The sequence below is a fragment of the Parasteatoda tepidariorum genome, chromosome 4 (genome assembly GCF_982258835.1).
Source record: "Parasteatoda tepidariorum strain Cologne lab strain chromosome 4, Ptep-v5.0, whole genome shotgun sequence".
NCBI lineage: Eukaryota > Metazoa > Arthropoda > Arachnida > Araneae > Theridiidae > Parasteatoda > Parasteatoda tepidariorum.
The window spans coordinates 75,465,596-75,491,800 of record NC_141758.1 but is presented as its reverse complement, the minus strand read 5'-3'; the positions used below and the strand labels follow the sequence as shown (position 1 = coordinate 75,491,800).

General features: G+C 30.9%; 1 protein-coding gene across 2 annotated transcripts in view; it reads right to left on the bottom strand.

The window, feature by feature from the left end:
* Positions 1–26,205, bottom strand: part of LOC107444278 (uncharacterized) — a 684,996-nt gene that overhangs the window by 61,555 nt on the left and 597,236 nt on the right. For both annotated transcript variants that reach the window (XM_071182438.2, XM_071182439.2), the window contains 6 exons: positions 21,804–22,090; positions 15,941–16,087; positions 10,266–10,481; positions 8,646–8,939; positions 3,573–3,701; positions 728–835 (listed from right to left, as the gene is read on the bottom strand). In XM_071182438.2, coding sequence (XP_071038539.2) covers positions 728–835; positions 3,573–3,701; positions 8,646–8,939; positions 10,266–10,481; positions 15,941–16,087; positions 21,804–22,090 — 1,181 coding nt within the window. The remainder of the gene's footprint in view (positions 1–727; positions 836–3,572; positions 3,702–8,645; positions 8,940–10,265; positions 10,482–15,940; positions 16,088–21,803; positions 22,091–26,205) is intronic.

Sequence of the window (26,205 nt, the reverse complement as noted above, 5' to 3'; positions counted from 1 at the left end):
ATAATAAAATGAATTTTTAATATGCGTCACTTAAGAATAATATTTTTTAATTGAATAAAAATGTAAGACTATTAAAAACAAGCACTGGTAAAAGTACTCTTACAGAAACTTTCAAAACTCACAGAGCAATTAGTTCATAATTTCTGGAAATCCTTCAGCGAACCCTTTAATCAGTTGCTAAATATTCATTTATTAATATTTCAAGATACTAGTATTATTTCAAGATGTTAACGTAATGAAAAAATAACTAGGTATGCCATTTTCTAAAAAATATTTCAACTATAAATTATGTGTCCTATACAGAGTTTTAAGAAAATGTTTTTAAGTTCATAAAAAAGTTAAGATTTTATCTAAAAGGGCCCAGTCGTAAAAAGCTAAAATATAATCTTAAAAATATTTTTGTTACTTAAACTAAAATGTAAGCTGATATCAGTTGAGAACAAAAAAGAAAAATTTACGAATCTAGATATTTGCAATACTCCTTTAGTTTCAAAAACGAAAAAAGGTATTTTTTTTATAGAAATTATGCCGTTTCATACTTTATACCAAATAATGTGTTTCATTTATATAAAATGTCATGGCAATTGGCTCAATATTTTATTTATGTTTTGTAAGCACAACTACACAGAATTCATGCAAGAAACTAAGAAAATATGGAAACCATTTTTCATAATGTGGATTCGAACATTTTTAAAGACAAAACAAAAATGTCCGATTTGCAGCTTACCTCACTTCTAGATGTTTCTCTTTCTGTGAAAATGCTGCTGGAAGATTCGCTATCTGGAGAAGTTGGATCATCCATTCTCGCCTCACTTTTTTCCTTCTTTTCCCGATACTAGAAATAAAACATGTCTTTTCATGTTTTGATCGAATACGTCTGAAATAGAGTTTCTGTTAAATAAGCATTTTCAGGCTAAAGTTTTGATTTTGTTTTAAAGTTATTCACGGAAAGATTTTGTCCAAAATGTCCAAAAAATGACAAAAAAATAGAAAAATCAATAAAGAAAGAGCGAAGGAAGTAATGTAAAGTTTGCTGCTTTCTTTTTCAGCAACCATTAAGTTCCAAACGTAAAGAAAATAGACAGTGTTAAAAGGAGCATATTTATGCACTGCAAAAATAAGGTCGAAATTGCTAGAATATGGTAAATTTAGCGTGTTTCTCGTCGTATGAGAACACCAAAAAACTTGGTAATTGCACTACAGCACTTCGGTAATAATTATGGTAAAATTAACACAAAATATAGCTTTATAATATGGGATAAAATTTAGTAAATCCGGTAAAATTTGATAATTTTATCATGATACTTTTAAAGCTTGGTATAAACAACCATTTGTTTAGTTAGAATTACTTTCCAGTTTTGTATTTTTTATTAAATGTGCGGTAATAAGAACAATAATTTTACAAACCAGAATTTCCGAGAAATTGTTAACATATTAATGAGAAATTACCAAATGAATGGCTTAAATTCCGTAAATCTTTGTCTTTAAAACCAGTACTATGCTTTTTTTAATTAGAAATATCCTTACCTAACCTGCTTTTGCCAGAATATTTTTTCCATGTATGTAAAACTGTCAAAAAATAATCCTACGTCGTTCATGAGAAATTTAAGAAAAATAACAAACTTTCTCGTTCTCCTGAAATTTTTTACATGAATTTTTCTTTTAAAACTCAATTTGGTATCATTAAACTTTTTTATTTTCTCTAAGAGGTTTAATTCCTGTTTTAAATAGAGATAAATAAAGTTGACTTTCAAAAAGTATTAAGTCTATATTTAGTTTGTAGAAAGTATTTATTCAAACACTTCTATGATTAACTTCTAGGTCTTTAATCTCAAAAAAGTATGAATTCAAATCTTTCAGACTTTCATTCTTAAGGTATCTAGAGCAGCGGATTTCAACTATTTTCAGCTCTGAAACCCTAAATGGTCAAAATTCTTCAGGTGGAACCCCGACTTCTTAAATAAAGTTCATCAGCAGCTGCGAATATGCTAACAAAAAGGAATACAACTGAACTTGGTCATGTGAAGATTCGAATTTTTTCATTCTTTTATAATTAACAAACTTAAAATTACAAGCCATTGAATTTACCAGTCTGGAGCGACTTTCAGTTATGAATTTGTTTTTAACGTACGAATTCAATTGAACTTAAATATAGTAAGCTGAATTATGGATTTCCAAAAAGAACTGTTCTGCAACTGAGAGAACGGTAAGCAAAGAAACATAATTTTCTGTCTTTGAGTTTAGTTATTTTAAATTGAAATGTTTCATGAGAAATACTCATGCATTATTTGTAAATGCATAGCTTTTTCGCAATTTACTTGGAAAATACGTAAATTTATTTTTTTAAAAAATTTTGCTATATTTTTTCATTGGCATTTTGCATAAATAACATCATAAAAATAACTGAAATATTAAATAAATTGTAGATAATTGATTGGGTAAAAATATAATTAAAAAATGAAGTGAGCTTGATCTCAGAACTTTCGCTACCTTTCCACGAAATCCTAGGGTTCTACGTGACAAGTTTTATCAACCGCTGCTCTAGAAAGTATTCATTCAGAAAAGCACCTTGATATGTTTTATTTTTGCAAAAAACAATGACATCTTGTTTTCTTTTTCTTTTAAGTACAATCATTGTACGTGGATAATTTAAAATTCTGTTAAATCTACTGTTCTTTATGAGACCTTTTCCGTTGAAAAACACAAACAAATCCTGGAAAACAATCAATATATATGGTGTTTAAATCGTTCATTTCGTAATTTTTCTGTTCATATAGTAACGGTTTACTGAAAATTCTTGCTTTCAAAATTGCAGTTCTTATATCAACACATTTAGAAAAAATACAAAGCTTCAAAGTAATTTAAAGTGACTAAATGGTTTTTACTCCATGGTCTAAGATCTCATGAAGAAATTTTTAAATTTGCCAAATTTACTAAATGTTATCACATTTTACAAAACCATTTTTTATGGTCAATTTGCGAAAATTATTTCTAAAGTATTTCGGTAAGAATCACCGAGCCTTTTGGTGTTCTCAGGGAGCCAGCAACATAGAGCCACATTTTGTAAAAAAACTAAGATAAGTGAATTTCACTGAATAAATGGTTTTTATTCAGCACTGTAAGGTATTAAGATAAAATTATATTTCGCAACAGTTACCAAATTCAATTACTCATTATAAAACCATACTTTATAGCTAATTTTACCAAAATTTCTAAAGCATTTCTGTAAAAAATACCCTGCTTTTTCGTGTTTTCATAGATCTAAAAATATGATAAACATTAACATATTCTGGTAGTTTTTATCATGCTTTCTTTTTTTCGGTGGATTAAAAAAGAATGTTAGAGAAAAGTTGCTTGATTCACCCCTGTTTTAAATTCTTTAACGTTTCCTGTTTTGAATATTCACCAAAACAGCCTTAATATTTTTATTACAAAGACAATTTTGATGCTTTCTTATGTGATACATATAAAAATTTATTTCCTAAGCACAGAAGTATTCATTTGCAATGGACATGGATTAAGTCTATTTGAATTTTTAAAAAAAAAACCATTCTTTTAAAAATTTGACTTACTTTCACCAAGTATTCTTGTCTTCTCTTTTCGGCATTTTCTAGGGCTTGTTTGATTTCAGGATGCAGTGAGTCATCAGTGATGGTCAGTGATTCATCATTAGAGATGTAATCCTGGCAGGAGCAGGATCCCTGAAACATTGACCCGTTTCATGACAAGCATTGAAATTTTAAAAAGTGCGGTATTATTTTCCTTGAAATATGCTTAAATTACATTCATTAAAGCCCAAAAAATTTCGTGCATTAAAAAATACTATTTTATAAAATAATACTATTTATCACTAATATTTAAGACATAAAATGGTGCATAAATGGCAATAAAATGCATAATGGCAATGATGCATAAATGGTAAAAAAAAAAGGCACAATGATAATGGTGCATAGATTGTGATGGTGTATAATATGGTAATTTTATTTCCAGAAATTGCAACTTTAATCCATATTAAAACATATAATTAATCTCAAATTATACATTTATACATTTTAACAAACTTTGTCAACAAAATTTGTTAATAAACTTTGGATTTGCCAATAAACTTTGGAGTTAAAAAAAAGCATATTTTAAAAATTTCGCAACAGAAAAAGTTTAATTGAATACATAATATTTTATGAAATGGGTTAATAAAATGCATAAATAATATTTATAAAATTATTATTTTATTAAGTAATAAAGAAAATGGGCATCGAGAACCCTTTAAAATAAGGGAAAAGTAAAATTAGTGAAAAATATACAAGCGTCAGTGAAAAAATGTCACTAAAAATATTTATTGAAATAGTTCATCACGCACCTTTGACCGAAAATGGGTTAAAATTCTGCGTTTTTAGTTATTATTTTCCAAAAAATTACAGAAAACAAAACACAGTAAACAACATATTTCTAAATAAATTACAGAAACATCGTTCTGTAATTTAGTTTAAAAATTATGAATACTTTGAGAGCAATTTAAACAGAGTGAACATTAATTTACAAGTTAAATTTTTCGAGAAAACCCCGAATTGAATTCTAATTAAAATTTAATTAAAAATTTAATTAGTTTATCTTACTTTGAAACTTCAGAGTTAAACGAGTGGAGTCCTATGCATTAAAACTTAAACTAGTAAACAAAAAAAAACGTTAAATTAATTATCCTATTGATTAAAGTTTTGATTTTTCTTGTAGTTTTGCAGTAGTTTTTGCAGCTTTTCCAAAGGTTTAGAAGCTTCAGTTTAAATTGTTGTACTCCCACGCTAATAGTAAATAAAAAAAATTACACAGAGCTTAAAATGCTTTCGTTTAAGTGAGTTGAAACAGCTAAAGAAGTTTTCTTTGATTAAAGTTTTAAAGTGTTTATGTTTCTATTTAACTTAAAGTGTTAATTTTTCTAAAAAATCTTATTTTTACAAGATTTAGTTTGATTGAACAAAGTACGAAAGTCTAAAACATCACTTATTTTATGTTAATTTTTAAAGAAACAAGAATCTTCTTTCTAAAGTTTTAAAAGGAAAGATTTTATACTCTTGCTGATTAAGAATTCGTTAAATCGAATAGTTTGTTGTGTTAAATGTAAATGTACGTATGTATAATATACAAGGCTTATGTACTATGCATAACTACAAATATTTCTTAGACCTAGCAATTTAACTATAATTTCCAAAATTAGGTTAATTTAAGTTTTATTGCTAACATTATTAATTTCTCAACAGTTGTGTTAATCATAGATTCACTAAACGACTAAAACTGAAGTAGAGTTCCAGTTTGATAAATAATATTTCGAATTCAACTGAAATATATCATCAACACCGGAAGAAACTCAACTTCAAAGTTAATTTACTTTTTGTAGAAAATAAAGCAACGTTAGAAACATGGTAAATTTAGACTCATGAATAATATAGACTCATAAAGGTGTCTACTACATTTTCAGTCGTAACTACTGATCGACAGCAGATATATTTTATTTTCTTATATTTTATCACCGTCGTTGAGCAACCGACCCAATTTTTGGGTTTACGACTACTAATGTTCAACTACGTAGTCTTGTAATTCTGAACCCAATCCAGAAGACAAGAAAACTCCTGGATCGAGAATAGGGAGAAATTTGCCTTCGTAGAGGATCTGACGTGCGAAATGACTGCCTTTTATTCTTGAAGACGATACTGAGGTGATTTTTAGAATTTAAATTCAATTAGTTGCTTACAATGTTGCACACTTTACTTTCAGGAATATTATTCAAATTTTATGATTACTCAAGATTTTCGAAATTGATTACTCAAAATTTACGAAACTGATTACTCAAAATTCCTAAATTTTATTACTTAAATTTTATTTCACAAAAGAAGGACCAAACTTTTTATGTCAAAATACTTTTGTTGAAGAAAATTCAAAATATCTATATAAAATGCGCAATTTTATGTTTTTTTATGCTTTTGCAACATTTGGTAATTTCTTCCTTTGTTATGAAAATTATAAAGATATTACTAAGAGGTAAAAGAAGACAAATTCGCATGTTTTATAATTTTTTCGATTTAGCAATGTTAAATGCTTGGATACTATGTAAACATGTGCATGTAAAAAGGGGTAAACTGTGACGCTGTTAAATTTTGCAGACTTCCACCTTAAAGTTGCAGGAACTCTTTGGAAAATGAACATCAAGTCCAAAGGCATTAAAAAAATTAATGTGCAAGGCTAAGGAAGAAATAAAAGTAAAAAAAAAAAAAAAAGAAAAAAAGAAAACACGAATGTTCAACTCGGCACTTATCACCCAAACCTGTGGGATTAAAGGAAATCAGACACTGGCCTTATTGGACTGACAAAATAATTCGTGCAAATATCCAAAATGCAAGTTGGTTGTTAAGCTACAACTGTCTTAAAAATTTCTGCAAGTATTGAAGTTTTTGAATCTTTGCGTCATTTCAAAATGCAACAATTAGTGTTTTTCCATTTTGTATAATGTTATAGAAATGCTACAAACCACTTTTATCTATAAATTTTTAATTTCTATAAAGTGAAATTTTTATTATATTCTTATGTGCTTAAATAAATTAGTCTAAAATACTAGTAATTTTTGGTATTTATATATTGAGGTAGTGTATAGAGCTTCACAAATCTTTTGAGCATTCGTAACTTTAAACAATATGTTGCAACGAAACGTTACATGGGAGAAAAAAACTGACAGTCTAGATAATTTTACTTTTGAAACTCATAGTTCTTTCAATCATTTCGTTTTTACAACGATATACACTAGATTTTATTCGTAATAAATTGATGATGCTTTGAAACTTTGTAAATATTTTTTTCATCTATTTCTCACAGTTTTTGATATTGAAGCGCTAACAACTTTAGCTGCCAACAGGTGGCTCTGCTGGTAGTCTAATTAGATAGCACATAGTTTACCTATATACTATAGTTGCAGCTGTTTGGGTGTAAAGAAGAAAAGCACTTAGGGAGGAACCATGTACTTTATTTTATAACTGGCGTTGAACACCCTACCCAATTATGAGTTTACAATTATCAGTGTTCAACTTCGTAGCTTTGCAATTTTGAACCAAGATAACCGGCAATTCCCAATTACTTCAATTTTCAATTACCAAGATAACCGGCATTTTACCGTCTAGAACCGTTCTATTAACTATTTTGTCTATTGTATTAACTTCATTCTTTTAGGCGATGGAGAAACCTAACTGAGAGTTGAGGAATAAGTGGAAGAAGTTGGGGAAGGAAATTAGTGAAATGAAGTAAATTCAACTATATAGATCAGCAAATCATTGTAGATTTGAAAAGGCACAACTTCACCTTTAAAAACGTATATAAAATTTAATACTAGCCGCCTTCTCTTAATGATGTTGCTATCTAGTGACAATGATGAAAATAAAAGTCTTTCATTACTTTTTTCAAGAATAAAATAGTACAAAACTCGATTTTTATGTCATTCATGAGTCATTAAAATAGTTTTTACCCTTTTTCATGGAAGAAGGGAGGAAAGAGAGCCAACTTTATAAAAAAAGAAAATTTAATATAGTGAATCGATACCTTTGATTTCAATGAGTAAAAAGCTTCATAGAACTATTATTTATGGTGCCGGTACTATAGTTAGACTGGTATTTAACTAGTGCCGAAATCTAGTGCTGCTAACAGAAAGTAAATGTTCATCATTTACTTTCATTTTACCATACTCATTACCTTATTTTGGTATTTTTAGAAAATGCACACTTTTGGAAATATATATCTAAAAGTATTCGGCTCAAATATTATTTACTCATATTCCAAATAAAGAAATTGGGTACTTCAACTTCAAGACGAAGAAGATCAGAGATACCTACACATTTGACTTATGACATCTGCTCCAGCTGATCGTTTATAGTCGAAATATTGTGTTAAAATTGTGTTTTAGTTATATTTAATTAACATGAAGTTAATTAAATATAACGCCGTATTGTACAACGAAATTGCTGACATATAATTCTTTCTCGTCTATGTCTTTCACTTAACTTAGATTTATTATCTGTTTATATAATTTATTGTAACCGTGATATATTTTTGCTTTGTGTGCCTGGTAACTTTCATGCATAATTAGTTTGTTTATATTCTACATGGCTTCATGCCTGTTTTTGTGTTAAGTAAGTAGGGAAAGAATTGAAATCTTTGTGAAAGATTATTAAATGTGTCACTTAAGAGAATTGATACTTGGTGGGCTTGTATTACTCGAAATAGAATATAAAGTACATTTGCTAATGTAAACAAATGCCACATTTCAACAACCAATCAGGATCGAGTTACCCACAATACATCACTTGCAGGTATCCCATTAAGCTGCACGAGACTTAAATTACGATGATGACAATGGGAAAATATCGCAAAAAGTGTCGTGGCGCTAGTAGAAGGAAAGGCCCAGGTGTGTAGCAAAGTTGCATCCCTTTTTTGTAAAGATATTTTAGCTAAAGTGGTTTATCTTCCACTATATGTCTCTGAGGTGCACATCGCCTAGGTGAAGCGTGGAATTTCTTTGATTCCACATTTAAAAGAATCACCCTAATTAATCTAGCAATTTAATGAGCTTATTAACGGCTTTTGATTTTTAAAGGTGATATATATGTATCTACCTCAGCACTTGATGAAATCCATTCTTGTTGTGTGAGTTTATTTACAAGTTTTGAAGACTCGCTGCTAGATCTAACGGATGAACTTGTCTCTGAGGTCTTACTCCTGGATCTTAGCATTGAACGTCCCGTCGGACTCCTTGTACCTGACACTTCCGATATTTCTTCGGGAGAAGTCTTTTCTATACTAGACATTTTCTTAAGTTCTTCTGATTCTTTCTTGGATGTTGATTTAATTTTCCTCGTCGCTTCTGCTGGTTCTTGCGTTGGCGCTATCTGTGGCTGCTTAGGAGAAACCTATGAGAAACATGTTTTAATTTAACAGAGTATGCTACTACTGGAGAAATTATTTATACTATCTAACGTTTTATTAAGAATAACAGCAAATACAGATTGACAAAATACTTGCACAAGTAAAAAAAGCAAAAATAAATAAATCATTGAATAATAAAAAATAAAGCCACAGCCCTAAAGCTATTGAAATCACAATGATACTGGTCTATCCGAAAATTTTTTCTCGTAAGATATATCGCCATGGAACATAAATTAACGTTAGGTTCGTGAAAGTTATCTTCAATTGGGATTTTGACCTTGTTTGACACTGAGGCGATTTGTTTGTCAAATCAATGCGTGTTGTAAAACAGGCCAAAGTTGCGTAGTGCTGCCATCTGTCGGGGAGTTGGTGAGAAATGCTCTTTCGTTGAACTGTTTTCGAAACCGGGACCTTTATTTCCGTGTTCTGATGAAGTAACCACCATAGAAATGGGTGCACAGTGTGTAAAAAAACAAAACAAAATGAAACAAACATATAGTCCAATGATTAGATTTTCAACTAATGCTACTCAATCTTAATGGTTCGTGGGGATGCAACTTAGTAATTAGTTAGTGCACATGACATTTTAAGTTACGAAACAAACACAGAAACGTAATTTTACTTATAAGTTTTACGAGCTTATTTACGAAGAATAATTAAATTTAACGAAAGATAGTTTGATAAAAAACCTGGTACCCGTAATTTTAAAGAACTTCAGCAAATATTGTTTGATATACCGTAATTTTAACGAACATCATTGAAATATTGTATAATAATAACATTGACCGCCATTTTACATTGTATGAGATGAAAAGCTGTATGGTCATTGTATGAGGTGAAAAAAAAAGCTGCGGGTAGTGAGTTCGTTCTAAACTTAATTTAAACAATATACACGAGCAAAAAAAAAAAAAAAAAAGAAGGAAAAATGAAGCACCCTGAATAACTCTTGATCTTATACGCTATTGTCTCTTAACTGATTTAATATTTATTGAAAGAAAAATAACACTCAATAATGAATAAGATTAAAGCATTGTTTGGCAACTCTCTAGAGAACAAGGGCGGAAAAGGGCATTTTAAAAATACCTCAGCGGCAGTTAATCCCCAATTATATTCTATTCATGAATTTCAATGATTAAGCTTAGTGACTAAAATGATTTATTAGCGTTTCATCAAGCAAATCCAAACAAAACAGAAAAGTTTTAAAAGGAAAATAGAGTGCCAATATTATCGAAATGCCAAATTAAAGTGAAGGATGAAAAACACTTCTTCGATAAATGTTATTTTAAATCAAGGGAAAGGGATATCCTTACTTTCTTTTCCGGTGATTTGGCTTCGTCTTTGGCTGTCTTCTCCACTTGTCTCGAAGACTGAAGTGTTCGGATAGTTATTTCCACCGCGTTTAATCTTTCTAAAAAAGCTTCCTGAGTTTCTCTGGTTAAGACGGGAGACACTTCACGACATATCGAAGATATTTTTCTATTTTCCCTGTCAACATTCCTTGAAACAGGACGGTCGCCAATTAGAACCTGAAATAACAAATTCCTTTTTCATTTTTTTTGGCGACATGACATTCATATTTAATTTGAATGCTTTTCCGTCATAAAAGACATTGATGGAATTATGAACTAGGGTGCATTTTTATATTTTTTGCAATAAAAAGTGAACTAGTTTGTTTTGATTTATGTCCAAAAATTACTTTATTTTAAGAATAAATACACTGTTAAAAATCTCTCTGAAAAAATGGTTAAGTAACAAATTATTAAATGGTTATTTTACCATATTTAATCAAAGCAGTCAAATAACCATAAATAAAATGGTAATCAAACTGTTAAGTTAGAGAAAAAACTGTTTATTAACTGCTTTCACCAAATGTGGTTAAGCAATCAGAATCTTATCGCACCAACTAGAACGACCTAATGAAGCTACCTAATTCTTTGCAACTGCGTACATATAATAGCCGAGTAGGCTTATCTGTCAAACTCACGACCGACAGAACTGGAGTTCGAGTCCTAGGGCTGACACAATATTTCCTCCATTCCCTCCAACACATGAAGAATTTTAACAGTCCGGCACTCTCCAATGCCCATTACCTTACGAAAAGACGAGCTCCTTTGTCTAGTTAAATACTAATTTTTTTTTACATTGTTGAAAAATGCTAGTTGTGAATGGTTAAAAAACCGTATGGTTTTGTAATCATGGTTTTATAACCATACTTTTTGTAAATTGTTTCAAAACCATAAAGGGAAAAAATGTTCTTTCCCGTAAACTTTACGGTTATTTGGATGGACAGACAGCTGCTAGTCAGTTTACCATAATTATAGAATGAAAATTTTAACAGTGTACCATATTGATAATTATTTTTCTTGTCCGAATTAATGCTGGTTCAGATTTTTAATAATTTATTCACTTTGTGAAAAATTACCGAAAGAAAATGTGGCGAAAGAATACAATTGTTAATGAAATTTCTAATTATTTAAAAGTAATAAATTTTCGAACAGTAAATACTTATTTACATTTGAATCAGTTATTTTTTCTAATAAAAACTACTTGTTTTATTTAGAAACAAATTATTCAGATTGTTTGAGAACTATGTCAGCAACTTTAACAAGCCGTGAGGTATAATAGAAATATTGGAGTTAAGTTACTGTGCTTGTACGCTCCTTCAAGTACAACGTGTGCAATGTATAAATAAGCTAATACACAGGTTTCCCTATTTTTCCTTTGTTTTTTATTTACTTCATATTCTTTATGGTTTTTTATTAGTTTTTCACAAGAAAAAAACCTTTTAAGCATTCTGTTACCTACTCTGTTAGAATTTTCATTCTGAAATTACGGTAAAATAACCGGCAGCAGTCTGTCCATCCGATTAACCATAAAGTCCATGGTTGGAAATGTTTTTTTACCTTTACGTTCTCGAAACCGTTTATAACTGGTACGGTTAAAAAACCGTGAATACAAAACTTTACGGTTTTGTAACCATTTACGACTAGTACAGTTTCTAAACCATAAAAAGGAAACATAAACGGACATTGGAACTCTGTGGCTGTTGCGCCATTTGTGAATGATAGATTGGTATTCTCATAGTTCAGAGTCACCGATTGAAAAGTGCAGGGCGCTGAAAACATTTCATGTATTGAAGGAATGAAAGAAATAGTGTACTATCACAGCTAGTATTGAAAACCTGTTCAGACAATCATGAGATTGACCAATTAGCTTCTCAGCTACAGTATGTACCCATCTGCACGGAACAAAATGACTTTATAAGGCTGGTCCAGTTAGTGTGGATAGAATTCTGGTTCTGTAAATGTATTATGGAAAAACTATCAATAAAATGTTTTTTTCCCCGCTTAAGAGTTTAAATATAATCTTTTTGATGATAATTTGACTGTTTAGTTGAATATGGTAAAATAACAAATTAGTAAATTGCTATTTAAACATTTTTGCAGAAAAATTTCGAACAGTGTAATACTTTCCAATATAATATTTATTTTGCTCACTTGCAACCTTTAATTTTTCATATAAATACTTAAAATTATATTCTCAAACTGTTCTAAACGCAAAAGATGCGCTAGACGAAAACAAATTGAATGTTTATTAAAAGAGAAAAATGATATTGCTGCTCAATTACAGCCCACTTAAACATGTTATTTTCTGAAATCGCTCTTAAGTATTCTTCATATAATCTTTGTACGTTTCAAAGAGTGATTCGCCAATTTTTAAAGGAAAACGAAAACCTTTTGCAATCTTTAATTATTCATATAAATACTTAAAATTATATTCTCAAACTGTTCTAAACGCAAACGATGCTTCTTGGGTCGCGCTGAGTCGAACCAAAAAAGTTAGTAATGCACCAAATAATAAGTAATACCAACACCTCCTAGAAGAAGTCATTGTGGCTTACTCAGCCTAATTTTGACTTTTTTTTGGGTCGCGACATGAACATATTTCTCAAATTTGGGTCGCGGCTTAAAAAGGTTAAGAACCACTGCACTAGACGAAAACAAACACAATGCTTATTAAAAGAGAAAAATGATATTGCTGCTCAATTACAGCCTACTTAAATATGTTATTTTCTGGAATCGCTCTTAAAAACTCTTTGTATAATCTTAGTACGTTTCAAAGAGTGATTCGCCAATTTTAAAAGGAAAACGAAAACATTTTGCAATCTTTAATTATTCATATAAATACTTAAAATTATATTCTCAAACTGTTCTAAACGCAAACGATGCACTAGACGAAAACAAACTGAATGTTTATTAAAGAGAAAAATGATATTGCTGCTAAATTACAGCCCACTTAAACATGTTATTTTCTGGAATCGCTCTTAAATATTCTTCATATAATCTTTCGTACGCTTCAAAGAGTGATTCGCCAATTTTTAAAGGAAAACGAAAACATTTTTCTTTTCCTCTCTATCATTCCCACGTTCCTTTTGACAGCTGTTTAGGAAGAGTACATTTCATTTTTTGCTTTAAAACTTCGATAATGGCCAGCGATCGATGTTTCTTTTGCCAGACATTTTTCTTTTCTCCAACGTTTACGAACGATTTCTTTGGAAAAGTTCGGTGGAAACTAACGCACCTGTTATTTCGCGGACACTTTAGGAAATTACTTTGTATTTGAGTCTGGAAGAGAAAAAATGAATATTCCTTCACATTTTTGAAGAAGGAGAGAACAGCTCATTAGCTTCTTTTACTTAAAAATATCAATATATTAGCTCTTGCCACTTAATTATGGTTATTTTATTCCTTTTTTTTAATTCCAAAAGGTTTAAGAATGACTTTGCATGCATTAAGTATCGTAATTTATTCATATCAAAAATTTAAAATGCATTTTTTTAAAGTTTCGTTTATCTTTAATAAAAAGTTTCTATTTTTTTAGGAACATTATATTTTCCAAAAGATTTTTATATTTAAAGTTTAAGTACCCTAATTAATATTTTTTTTTGCATCTGATTTTTACAAAATATTATCTTTTTTCGAAATAAAGTTACAATTGATGCATGTCAAACATAAGGAAATTCGTTCAATTTGAGCCAATGAGAGTTAGGTCTCAGTTTTAAAATGTTTTGTTTATGAACTATAATTGTACTTCACTAATTGAGTCATGTTAAAAAAAATATTAAACTACCCAGAGGAATATATCTGTAGTAGACTAATTGAAAATAACTGATTCGGCTCCTTGCTAACCATTTTGCAATAAAACATGCCAAGTGGAAAAGTCTCCAGTATTTCTTAATAAGCCTGACATTATTTAGGATTGTTTTTAGAGAACTCGCATGATGTTTGGCTACTAAGAAAACAAAAATTCATTTTTTAATTATCTTCACTTATTTCAAGATATTAGCAATAAACCCATAGTAACGAAAGCTTATTTAAAAGAGATCTTATTAGGAGCTTGTTATTTCAATGGGTCTTTAAAAAATGATTACGAGATTAAATGATTACGAAAAAATAATTGCTATATGAATGATACGAAAAAATGATTATGGTATGAATGATACGAAAAAATGGTTACCAGAGTGAATTACAAGCTTAGTAAAAGAGAATTTAAACAAAGGAGTTAGTCAATCAATGGCCAGTCAAGAAGTGGTCTTTTAGGGAAAGTTATCTATACGGAAAGAGTAGCAGCATATTTATTTTGCACTGTTTCATTACCAGTACGACAAAATTAAAAGACTTGTAGAGGTCACAAAGCGAAATGGAATTTAAACAGCAAATAGGAAAGGATGTTCCAATTCATTAGCCTTCTAAATCACCGGATTTACTTTGTCCAGACTTCATCTGTTGAGATTAAATAAAGACTTTGTATGAAAATCTGATTCAATTGTAGACGTTGCTGGCACCTCCGTAGCTGCGATACACCCTAAAATTCTCCAACAACTTAAAGCAATTCACGCAGCGTCACTTTTAAGCTTGTCTGACTGTTTCTGATTGGAATTTTAGACACATTTTGTAATATGTAACTGTTAGGTTAGGAAAAACATATCATTCAGGAAGCTTTGGGAAGGCTCTGTCATATTATTTAATGACGGTTTTTGCAAATCATGTGCTATTTTCATAACTACTGTGAAATTGTAACAGCTATTCATGACTGATAGGCCAAGATTAGCCTAGACTATCTTCAGACAGCGCCCTCTACGCAGATTTTGAGAAATGGCGTAGAAAGTCAATATGAAAAAAGCCACAATTTAGTGAAAATTAAAAGCGTTTGATTTTATTTTTTAATATTTAAAAAGTTACTCCAATGTTGAATTATCTCGGATTATAGAGCTTTGTAAAAATATTAGATAGTTCAAAGATTTTTTTATCATTTTTATTAATATGGAAAAATATTGTCAAAAGTGATTTAAAAAAATTAATAATATTTGTTCGTTCTAAAGCCCAGATAACTCTTTATGACAACATTGCATAGATAGCTCAAAATTATGGCTTTGCCTTAAGTGTAAGTTACTTAAATTGTCAACTTTTTTTAAAAAACTTTTCTTGGTGAAAAAGTTTTGAAAAACATTGTCAAGATGACGTTATACTAACGAGTAGCAGTTTTTTTTATTGCTTCTTCGAATCAGAGACTGCGTAGATTCATTTTGAAATCTCTAATGATTTATTGATCTAATGATTTATTGAAATCTCTAATGATTTGCTTTGATTCTTCTTCGAAAAACATTATTAAGAAACATTATACTAACAGCAACGATTTTTTTAAAAATCTTTTTTGTTGCTTCGTTTAATCATAGCTTGCGTTGATTCATTTCGGAATTTTTAATGCTATTTGTTTTCCTGGAGCCCTGTGCATCTCGTGCAAGGTTGTCTTATTCGCATTGAAACACCATGTATTTTATTTGGATTTAGTTATGAAGGAGCATTAAATATCACTATTATAAATGAATGCGTCTTCGAATAAAAAGCTTCCTTGCTGCCACGACTATCAAAAGAATAATATTCATTTGGACTTATTATCGGTCAGAAAATATGCTAAAGCATACCTCAACATTCCCTTTGGGTGGAGATGGTACAGGCTTGAAAGAAACCATAATTTCCTCTTCAACCGCTCTCTGCCTCCGAATGGAAGCCCTACTGGCAGTGGAACGGATCAGCCTTTGTTGTTTGGTTGACAAATCAACTTCCATCACCTTTGAGTTAAAAAAAATATACAACTCAAATTCCATCCAGTATTGGAGAATTGATGTTCAAATTTTCATATATAAATTGCGCGTTGAAAGTAACGCAGTATAGAGAAAAGTTAATTCTAAGATATATACAAAATAAATGGAGTAAGAATTAATTTGGAAATTGAATTATCTTTCAGTAATAAAAGACATAGTTTTTGCTTCTATCCATTGTTTTCACTATCATTTAAAAATATTTTTTTGAGAGTTTTACACTGAAGAGCCAAAAAAACTGGTATACCTGCCTAATATCGTGAGGGGCCCCCGCGAGCTCGCAGAAGTGCCGCAACACGACGTGGCATGGATTCGATCAATTTGTGAAGTAGTGCTGGAGATAATTGACACCATGAAATCTGCAGGGCTGTCCATAAACCAGTGGGAGTAAGAGGGGGTGGAGATATCTTCTGAACATCTCGTTTCAAGGCAACCCAAATATGTTCAATAATGTTCATGTCTGGAGATTTTGGTGGATTTCCGATACTCACGGTATACTCGTGAAATGGTCGTACGTGAAAATCCAAATTTCATTTCTATCTCGGAGATACCATGTCCCATCTCCCGTGCGCCGACTATAACACCACGTTCAAACTCACTTAAATCTGCATAACCTGGCATTGTATCAGCAGTAACCGATCTAATAACTGTGCTAGACACTCGTTGTCTTATGTACGCGTTGCCGATTGCAGCGATGTACATTGATTGGCTCCATACCCATTTATTTGCATACTCATGCCTGTACCAGTTTTTTTTGACTCTTCAGTGTAGTAACGCAATGTTAAGAGAAGTAAATTGAAATAGATATGCAAAATTGATACACTTAGTGTAAGTAACTAAGGAAATTAAATTATCTTACAGTAATAAAATAAATAGTTTTTGCTTCTATCCATTGTTTTCATTGTCTTTTAATAATATTTCTCGGAGAGTTTTAACAAATCATCCTAAAGAAAAATCCCATTGCTATAAATTATATTTTAATATTTGTAACCAAAATGGATGTTAATCTAAACATAATATATTCGAATGGAGTGTAATTAAGCAGTAACTGAAGCAAACAAAACGTGCCAATGAACGAAGATGGAAAGTAGGTGTTGAAATAAAATTCTTTATGAGTGTGGTGTTTGGTTTTTAATTGCAAGCATAAACAGATAGCGTAAGCTGAAAATAGCTGAAAATTCTGTAAGTAACAACAATTGACGTAAGCAAAGCATTCTACGTTACTACTTGCAAATGAAAAGAATAACTTGAGAGGGAGATTTAACTTTGAACTGTACAAGATTTATAAACAACTATTATTATTAAGTGCATAAAAATAAATAGAAGGAATTGGATAGCCCACGTGATTCAAACCAATGATGACAATACAATAGAAAAATATATAGCTTTTTAGACCCATTAGAACAAACAAGCGGGGAAGGCCGTAGTTGAGATGGCCTAATTCGGTTGAGTCTGATTTTCTTTCAATTAATGAAAAAAAATTGGAGATCAAAGAAAAATTGGAATTCGTTATGGAGAAATCTTCAGAGAAAGGCATTGGCCTACATTGGGCTGTCTGGCCAACTATGATGATGACGGTGAGAGCATCCTACTTAAAAAGTAGAATTCAGCATTTTATAGTTCGCTCTAACTATGATCATAATATTTCACTATAGGAAAAATTGATGTTCTAATCAAATTTACCTAAACAATAACAAAACTTAGAAAAGCATTGATTTGTAAAAGTGGAGCTATTTTATCACTTTTCAAATGTAATCATAAGTTACAGTTAAAGTATCATAGAGGTTTACATCATGCAACAAAAATTTTACATGTAAAAGTAGAAAGTACTTCCAAAAACTGCTGTATGTTATGATGTTCCGTAATGACCACCCTTACTAAGAGAAAACTAAAATGAAATACACTTCTAAATTATTTTTTTTTATTGTATCAAATGTACAGTGTACCAAAAAATGGCTTACCCTGAAAAATTTTTGATCTAATAATCGGATTTCTGGTTCGAGAAAGTGATTTGTTATATTCTAATAAGTGCAGAAATTATACACAAAAACACCTCTTTTTTCTGAATAAACATACTTTTTTTGTGATGGATTCACCGATTTCTGACTCCCAAAATTTTTGGAGTATAGCCATAATCTGGGAAATATAGTTACAATAGTTTGGTAAGGAGAGGGATCCAAAGCTTGGACCTCTTAATGCTAATTTTACTTTTTGCGTATTTCACCATATCTCGAGTACTTTTGATTGAATTGAAATTTTTTTGCACGCATTTATAAAACTCGTTTATCCAAGGATATATTTATGCAGGTTTAACTTTCAGCAAATATTCATTATTTTTTGTTATTTTATTTAATAATTGTTTAAAAAAATTTGTATTGTAAGGTATACAATTTTTTGCAATTTTGAATGGCAAAGTATAAAATTTGAGCAAAATCATCAGTAGAATAATTCCTGAGAAATGGATTCTTATAAACACGACTTTTCACCCTTTCTATATTTTTCAGATTGCGACTATCCCTATATTTTGGAAGAAAGAAATCCGAGTCCATCATAAAAAAGGTGTTGTTGCTTAGAGAAAGAACGTTTTTGGGGCTGATTTCGTATTTTAAATTTCCGTCTTCACTAATTAATCATTATATATTTAAGATCACTCCCTCGAATCATTAAGATTGAGTCCTAGAACTTGAAGAATCGATCATTATATCAAAAGTTTTTCTAGGTGGTTCATTTATTTCTTCGGGATCATGTGACTGGTGAATCATAAGAAATAGGTAGAATTCGCAAAACTCAAAAAAATCGTTATGTTACTTCAAAAAAATGGAAGTTTACAAATCTAGAAAAGGCGTTCAAATATGTCATAGCTCAAAAACTTATTAACTACTCAAGTTATAATAGTTTCTTCTTGGATTTTTCTTAATTTATAGACAAATTTATGTCATAAAGAATAGATAAAGCTTAAAAAAGTATTCATTCGTATTTAATTAGAAATGATGCACTTCAGTGACACACTTAAAAACTGATGAAACGAATTTTTTCCAACACTATCCATGGTAGCATAAAAACGAAATTGAAGATTCTGTTTTCTCAATGTTATCTTTATCCAACCAATAAGTGTTTAAGATTTGTTTTTGGTTGAGTCCACTACTTTCTTTTGGTTAAAGTTGCGGGATAACGTGTAAAGAATCTATTGTTTATTCGGCAATTTTTATTGATACATTTTTGGTATCATTGTTAATTATAAATATAACTTTGGAACTTATAGTAAAACTTCGCGAGTGAGTGACGCCTGTGCACATAAAAGTAAAACAGCATATTTTAGAGTGACATTTTGTTTTGGTCTAACAATAATGCACATGATATGCTGATTGAACCATCATAATCGAAAAAACCGCATTTTCTGTCATCTTTTGATGGTTGTTGTTGGCCCAATATTAATAAAAGCAACTTGTAGGTAGACCATCAAAATAGCCAGGCAGTATCTTCCATCTTTTGTTGATGATTTTTGTTGGTCCAGCAGTAATAAGCATTATTCCCTGGTTAACCACCATAATAGTAAAACAACATCTTCCATCTTATTTCCAAAATTGGTGTTGGTCCAACAATAATAAAAAAGATAGCGTGATAGTTTAACCATCATAATAGTAAAACAACATCTTCTATCTTATTTTGATGGTTGTTGTTGATCTGTTTTTTAAATTTCAATTCCTCTCTTTCTCGCTATAACGATAGGTTTTTGTTTCTTTCCAGTTTAGATTTACGAATTTGAAAATATACATATTATGGGTTGGTATTACAGAACACTTTTTATAGGATAACTTTCGAAAATAATTGTGCTCTTTTTCTTTTTTTCAAAGTACTCTTTTTTGATGAAATAAAATACGTGAAGATACTGCATGGTTTTGAAAATTCGATGATAATATTGGACAGTTTTTATTTTATGAAACTATTTCTTACATCATATCTTCTATCTTAATGTTTTCGTATACTTCAATATTGAGAAACGACATCCTTAAAAGAAATTATTTCTAAAGAGTACTTCGTGAAAGCCTTATTGAAAAAAGAAAAGAAGTTTCTCAAGAATTTAAACTATTTCACCAATATCCTGCTTCCCAAGGGATGCATTTATAAACTTAATGACTAAGGTTTAGTTTTAAATAAATATTGCACGTTGTTATGCTTCAGTTTTCAAACTTAAGAAGTTCTTTTGTACAATAATTAAAATAGAACATATTTCGCGATGTTTAATTATCTCTACACAATATTGAATTCGGAGAAGGAAGCACTAAATTTTTTATGAGCGCTGTGCTTACTGGAACCTTAACAGTTTGTAAAGTTCAATAAAAGCATATTGTCTTGGGAGCAATGCAAATCTTTCTAAACTAAATGCAAAATTGGTTTCTGAAAATTTTATTTATTCACAATAAAAAGGATATATTTTATTCTGTAAAACCTTTTTATTAGATTAAATAACGTTTTCTTATTCATTTCATTTGGGAAATCAAAATTATTTAGAAAAAGATCAAAACTGAGTAATTTTAATCTTGTGTCTCACAAGTTAAAGCGTCATTTAATCTCTTATTAAAATATATAAGAAAAAAATGTTCTAAATTCCCAGTTTTTATACCTTAAATTTTCTTAATAGAATTTTTAAAGGTTTGAATGAAATGTTTCAGTTCTGATACGGTTCAAGTACTGAATTATAAATAACTAGCGGGTTGCGCCCCCTGCTCGCTGACTCACGAAAATTGCTACGCAATCTTGTATGGTTTGCTCCGCAAACAGAGCTCGCTTCGCTCGCTACTAACTTAGGTACATTGCAAATGCACAAAATTCTAAGAATTCAAAACAATCATTCAAATCCATGTGCTATAGTATAATTCGTAATATAAATCAAAAATCGTCAAATAAATTCGTAATATATAAATTCGTGAAAAAAAGCGCTTTCGACAAAATACTAAAATAGAGATCTATCGACAAAGACTACTCACTTTTGCCTAGCTTAATAGTATGAGATTGCCGCAGCTGATGCCCTCTGGTTATTTCAGTTTCCGTTTTTAAAAGTGCTATATGTTGAGCCACCTCAGCTAGATTTGGCATGTGACATTTTTAGCGGCAATCATTGGTCGATTCGCCGTGTAAGAGAAATAGTAACGTAAACAAAACAAAGCAAACGTTGCCACAGGCGGAAAAGAAACACAACCAAACTTTGGGAGCCACGTAAGAGAATTATCTATATATTAGATTTACAGAGTACAAACATTTTCGAGTTCGTTGAAACATTTGAGAGTTCGCGTCACGTGATTTTGTGACGAAATGACTCTCAAAATCAATGAATCATTACAGTTCAAGGATTGCTGAATCGCCAAAAATGAGAATTTTATTTACGAGAGTTTATGCCGAAGCGATTGAAATCAGTTTTGAAGCTGAAGAAAAGTCACAATGTTAATGAAGAACAAAACGTATTATTTTTTTCCGTAGAATTTTGTCTTCTAAAATATACGTTAGATTAAGCCGTTGCTTACGGCAATTTTATGCGAAAGCCTGTCATTTTGGTTCACTTGTAGCAGTCTTAAGCAAGAGATTAAACTAATATGTTTGTTTCTGAACCTGAACCGAGAACATAATTTTAAACATCAACAATTTATAATAATTTATTTTTATTTGTTAACTACTTTATATACATTACCTCGTCGTCACTGTCGCTGCCCAAAGTGTTGTGCGCTGATTGGCTTTTACTTGCTGATCTTACACCTCCAGCAGAGCTAGAAGCTGCTCTGTGCCTAGATGTTGTTTTGGATCTATGTGGTCTTTGGCAAGGTGGGTATTGGTTGACTGGCAGCAACTGAGGCATGGTTGCCCTGGGTGAAAGAGTGAGATATGCTGGTAAAAGGAAACGGGCTTTAAATGTTAGCTCAGTCTGAGTGGCCTGCGTTTTCATCAAAGCTCGATGAGTCCTTTGAAGGCCTCGATAGCCTATGAAAGAAACAATAAAAGCAAATATTATACAAACGAACTAGACTTGAAGTTTTTGAAACATTAAAAGTTTTAGTAACCTCATTTCAAATTAATACCCAGTTTTTATTTATTTTGTATTATTATTTTTGAATGGGTATATCAAGCATATGGGTATAATAAGAAATATATGGGTATAATAAGAAATCTAGACTCAAAAGGTCATCTCCCCTTCTGTTTGACAGGGCCATCAGAGAAAAAATTCACCTTAAACCCGAAGACTGTCTTATCAGAAACGAAACTCCCGCTATTGGAGTTGTTCCGGAGAATACGACAATCTGTCTAGAACTCATCGAGCCCTGCTCGAAAAAAGACCATGCGAATAAACTCAAGGAAATTGGGATGAAAACTATCGACTCTCTATCTGGCCTCAATCATGTCAGGGCTTTTACTGATGGATCTTCTGACTCCACCTTCACCAACGGAGGTGCGGGAGTGGTACTGCTCCTACCTGATGATCAAAAACGAGAATTCGCAACTGGTGCTGGAAAAATCGCATCTAATTTTACAGCAGAATTGATAGCCATTTCTACGGCTATCGAAACGTACATCAATCTTGAACCTTCGGAGCAGCTTAGTGGTTTCACCATCTTCAGCGACTACAGGTCTGCCTTACAGGCCCTCAGCAAAGGTACCTCAAGCCTTGTCCTGAATATCATAGAACAACTTGGACAACTTCAGCGCCTCCGGAAAAATTGCTTCTTGCAGTGGATTCCCGCCCATGTGAACCTAGAGTTTAATGAAATAGCTGATTCCTTGGCTAAAAATGCCAGAGATCTAAATCAAAACTCAATCCCAACCACGTTGGCAGATGCAAATGCTTATGCAAAGTCAAGACTATTCACCCCTTTAAAAATTAAAGCCCACGATCAAATAACTAATCTTGACATCGATAGGAAGACAGCCACTACTCTCATCAGACTAAGAACAAAACATCATAAAAACATGAAAATTTCTACAGATAAGACTAGAAAATATCAAAACTGTGGCAACTGTCTTAATGTGGAACTGACACCATATCATGTTTTTAACTGCCCTGCAGTCGCTGCAGGCCTTCACTTCTTAAACTACCCCACAGAAGAGGATTTGTATTCTTTTAATGCCATAGAAATAACAAAAACTATTCAAGCACACCATGAAATATGATTCTATAGAGGATACGACACCAACCAACCAACCATCAAGCAGGTTCGGATGCTTGATATATTTGATTTTCTTTAAATTTTCAGGATATATTTTTGATTTAGAGCTATTAGTTGCGTGCTTTTTTTTTATTTTTGCGAAGCAATTTATTTCTCGAAGTTTTGAAAATCGAAAATCCTCTAGAACAGTGGTTCCTGAACTTTTTTGTCTCGGACACTGCTTGAGATGTTTTTCGGTTTTGGGTAGACCCCCTGCTTACCTGATATTGATTTTTGTACATTCATCAACTTCAAATGTATTTTTGACAGCTGGTATAGTGCTACTCACTGTGAAAGATTTAAATTTCTAACTGTAGTGAAGTATAGTGTGAAAAACTTAAGAAAAAAAACGAATGTTAATTTTATGCATTTATTAATTGAATCCAAACTAATTTAATTACTAACTTAGTTTAACTAAAGTGTAAATGGAGTAAAATAGTGCATTATAAAACCCGTACTCCACTACTAATATTATAATTGCGGAAATTAGTTTGTATACAAAACCATCGTAGTGTATTGTCGGTCTGTTTATAACGTTTTCACGTAAAAACTAAGCAACAAATCTACGTGATCTTGTGCGCAGATAAAATTGGAGGTCTAGCTAGCTAAAAAGTTGACACAGGCTAAGCTACAATTTTCCGCGGAAAAATACTTTTTTGTTACAAAATAAAACCTTACACGTAGAGAAAATAAAAACATACGCAGGAGGATCTGCAGGCAACTGATAGTTTATAATAATTCAGTTTCTTATATCAAAAAATAATCCAGATAACTCAAATTTTAATAAAACTTTTACTTCATAGCTACTTTCATAAATTATGTAGAATGTAGATCATACATGTCTTTACATTATAAGATAGTATAATATGTAAGTAAATAGGTACTATCAGTGTATGTTGATTATTCCATTCATGAAATGCCAAAATTAAAAGTCACGACCTGCTTATATGAGATCCATTATCATTGGCCCCCATTTTCATTTCGTTACAGCATATGTTCATTTCATATACACCCAATTTTTTCCCCACTTGACATGAACCCCTTGCAGGTTGGCGTTGACCCCTGGTGGTCGATATAGATCACTTTGGGAATCACTGCTCTAGAACTTTGAGATAGTATATAACCACAAAATATAATATAACCAATAAAATATAACCATAGTTCTAAATATTTATTTTGTGTCTGCAGCTCCAAAGGCTCCTTTTAAAGTTAATTTCATACTAATCTAATTTTGGGGAAGGCACCTAATGATTTCGGAAGTTGAGTAAAATTTTAATTTCTTTTTGCCTTAAGATCAATTTTAAGGTCATGCAATACCACGCATATGTTTATTTTTCAGGTACTACTTATTAGTATGTATTTTCAGAAATATATATCTATCTTTGATTTTAAACTGTTGGTACTAGTAGGTTTTGATAATCAAAGCCCAATATAGCTTTCTTTCAAAGACAATTGAATGATCTTCGATACGAAGGTCCATTAAAAGTATTTATGTTTTTATAGTTAGTTAAATATGTTATAGTTAGTGAATATAGTATTATAGTTAGTGAATGCAGCAGGATATAAAATAACGGAGAGTGTCGTGATTAACTTGCTTCACAAAAAGTACAGCAATTTGAAAATTGATGAATTTCTCTCAAAACTTTAGAAGATCTGCAGCTTTTAACACCTAAATTAGATTTTTTTCCTTAAAAAAAACCAAGAGTTCATAGTTTTACATGATGAACGTCTCCTTAAAATATCCACAAAATCAAAAATGTCAAGTATTCAAGTTTTCCCGACTCTTGAAAAACTGGCTCCTAATTTAAATGTTATAAAATTTCAAATCTCTTTAGTAAGTTATGCTAAAATTCATATGAGCTGTAGATATCATTGATAAAACGGAGATAGACATGGCTTAAGGCTTAAACTCTGGATAAAAAAAACTGTTTAGAACTGATGGAAAACTTGACTTTGGGGTTTTGTTTATCAAAAGAAATTAGTTTATAAAATCAACTTTCTTTCCATTTAACATCTTTTATTAATTTTGAAACTTCGATGCAAATATTACCCATGTGTAAGTCGAATAAAAGAAAAAAAACGTATATATTTAAAACTTGCTAAACCTTGAATGGCAGTTCATTGGAAATTTTGCTTCTCAGAGTCCCTTTTGGTTTTCGCTTCTCAGTAAGCTGTAAGCTTGTACCTCTTCTCAAGGGATTGTTGTGGATTATGTGAGGGCTTTAAATGACAGTACTTTTTTTTATTTTTATTCTTTGAGTATCATAATGAGCTTTCGTGAAAAATGTGTTTTTGCCTTAGCTATGATAACATCCCGATGTTGATCACTACAAGATAAAATATAACATTCTTTCTCATTAAACTGTAATCTTATTTAGTATTTTCTTCGCATGTGATGGATAATGGTTAGTCTTTTAGTGAATCCGACTTGAGCTGGTCATAATAAACAAATATGATAATGTTTGACAAGTGGATTTTCTGCGCTTAAAGGTATTTTAAACAAGCTTTTTCTGTAATTTTGTGAAACTTACTTTTATTTTCTATTTAAGTGATATTTGACACTATTTTGCGGTTAATATATATCATTTGTGTGAAATGATAAGTAAGTTTATAAAATAAGTTGAAATGAAAGTCAATTTTTAAATGTTTTGTTCCCCAATGGTTTTTATCGAGTGGAACAACTTGACTCTACTTAAAAATAAGTCCGGTACGGGGGCTACTTTCTTTGCGCAGCAGAATCACTGTACCTGTAATATCAAAAAGTGTTCCTTTTAAGGAATATTTTATAAAAATTGGCAACATACACAAGCTTGAAGCTTTCAAATATTTTTTTTAATAAAAATTATACTCTCTCCATTCATTAAACGAGATTTTCTTTTTTAAAATATTGATTAG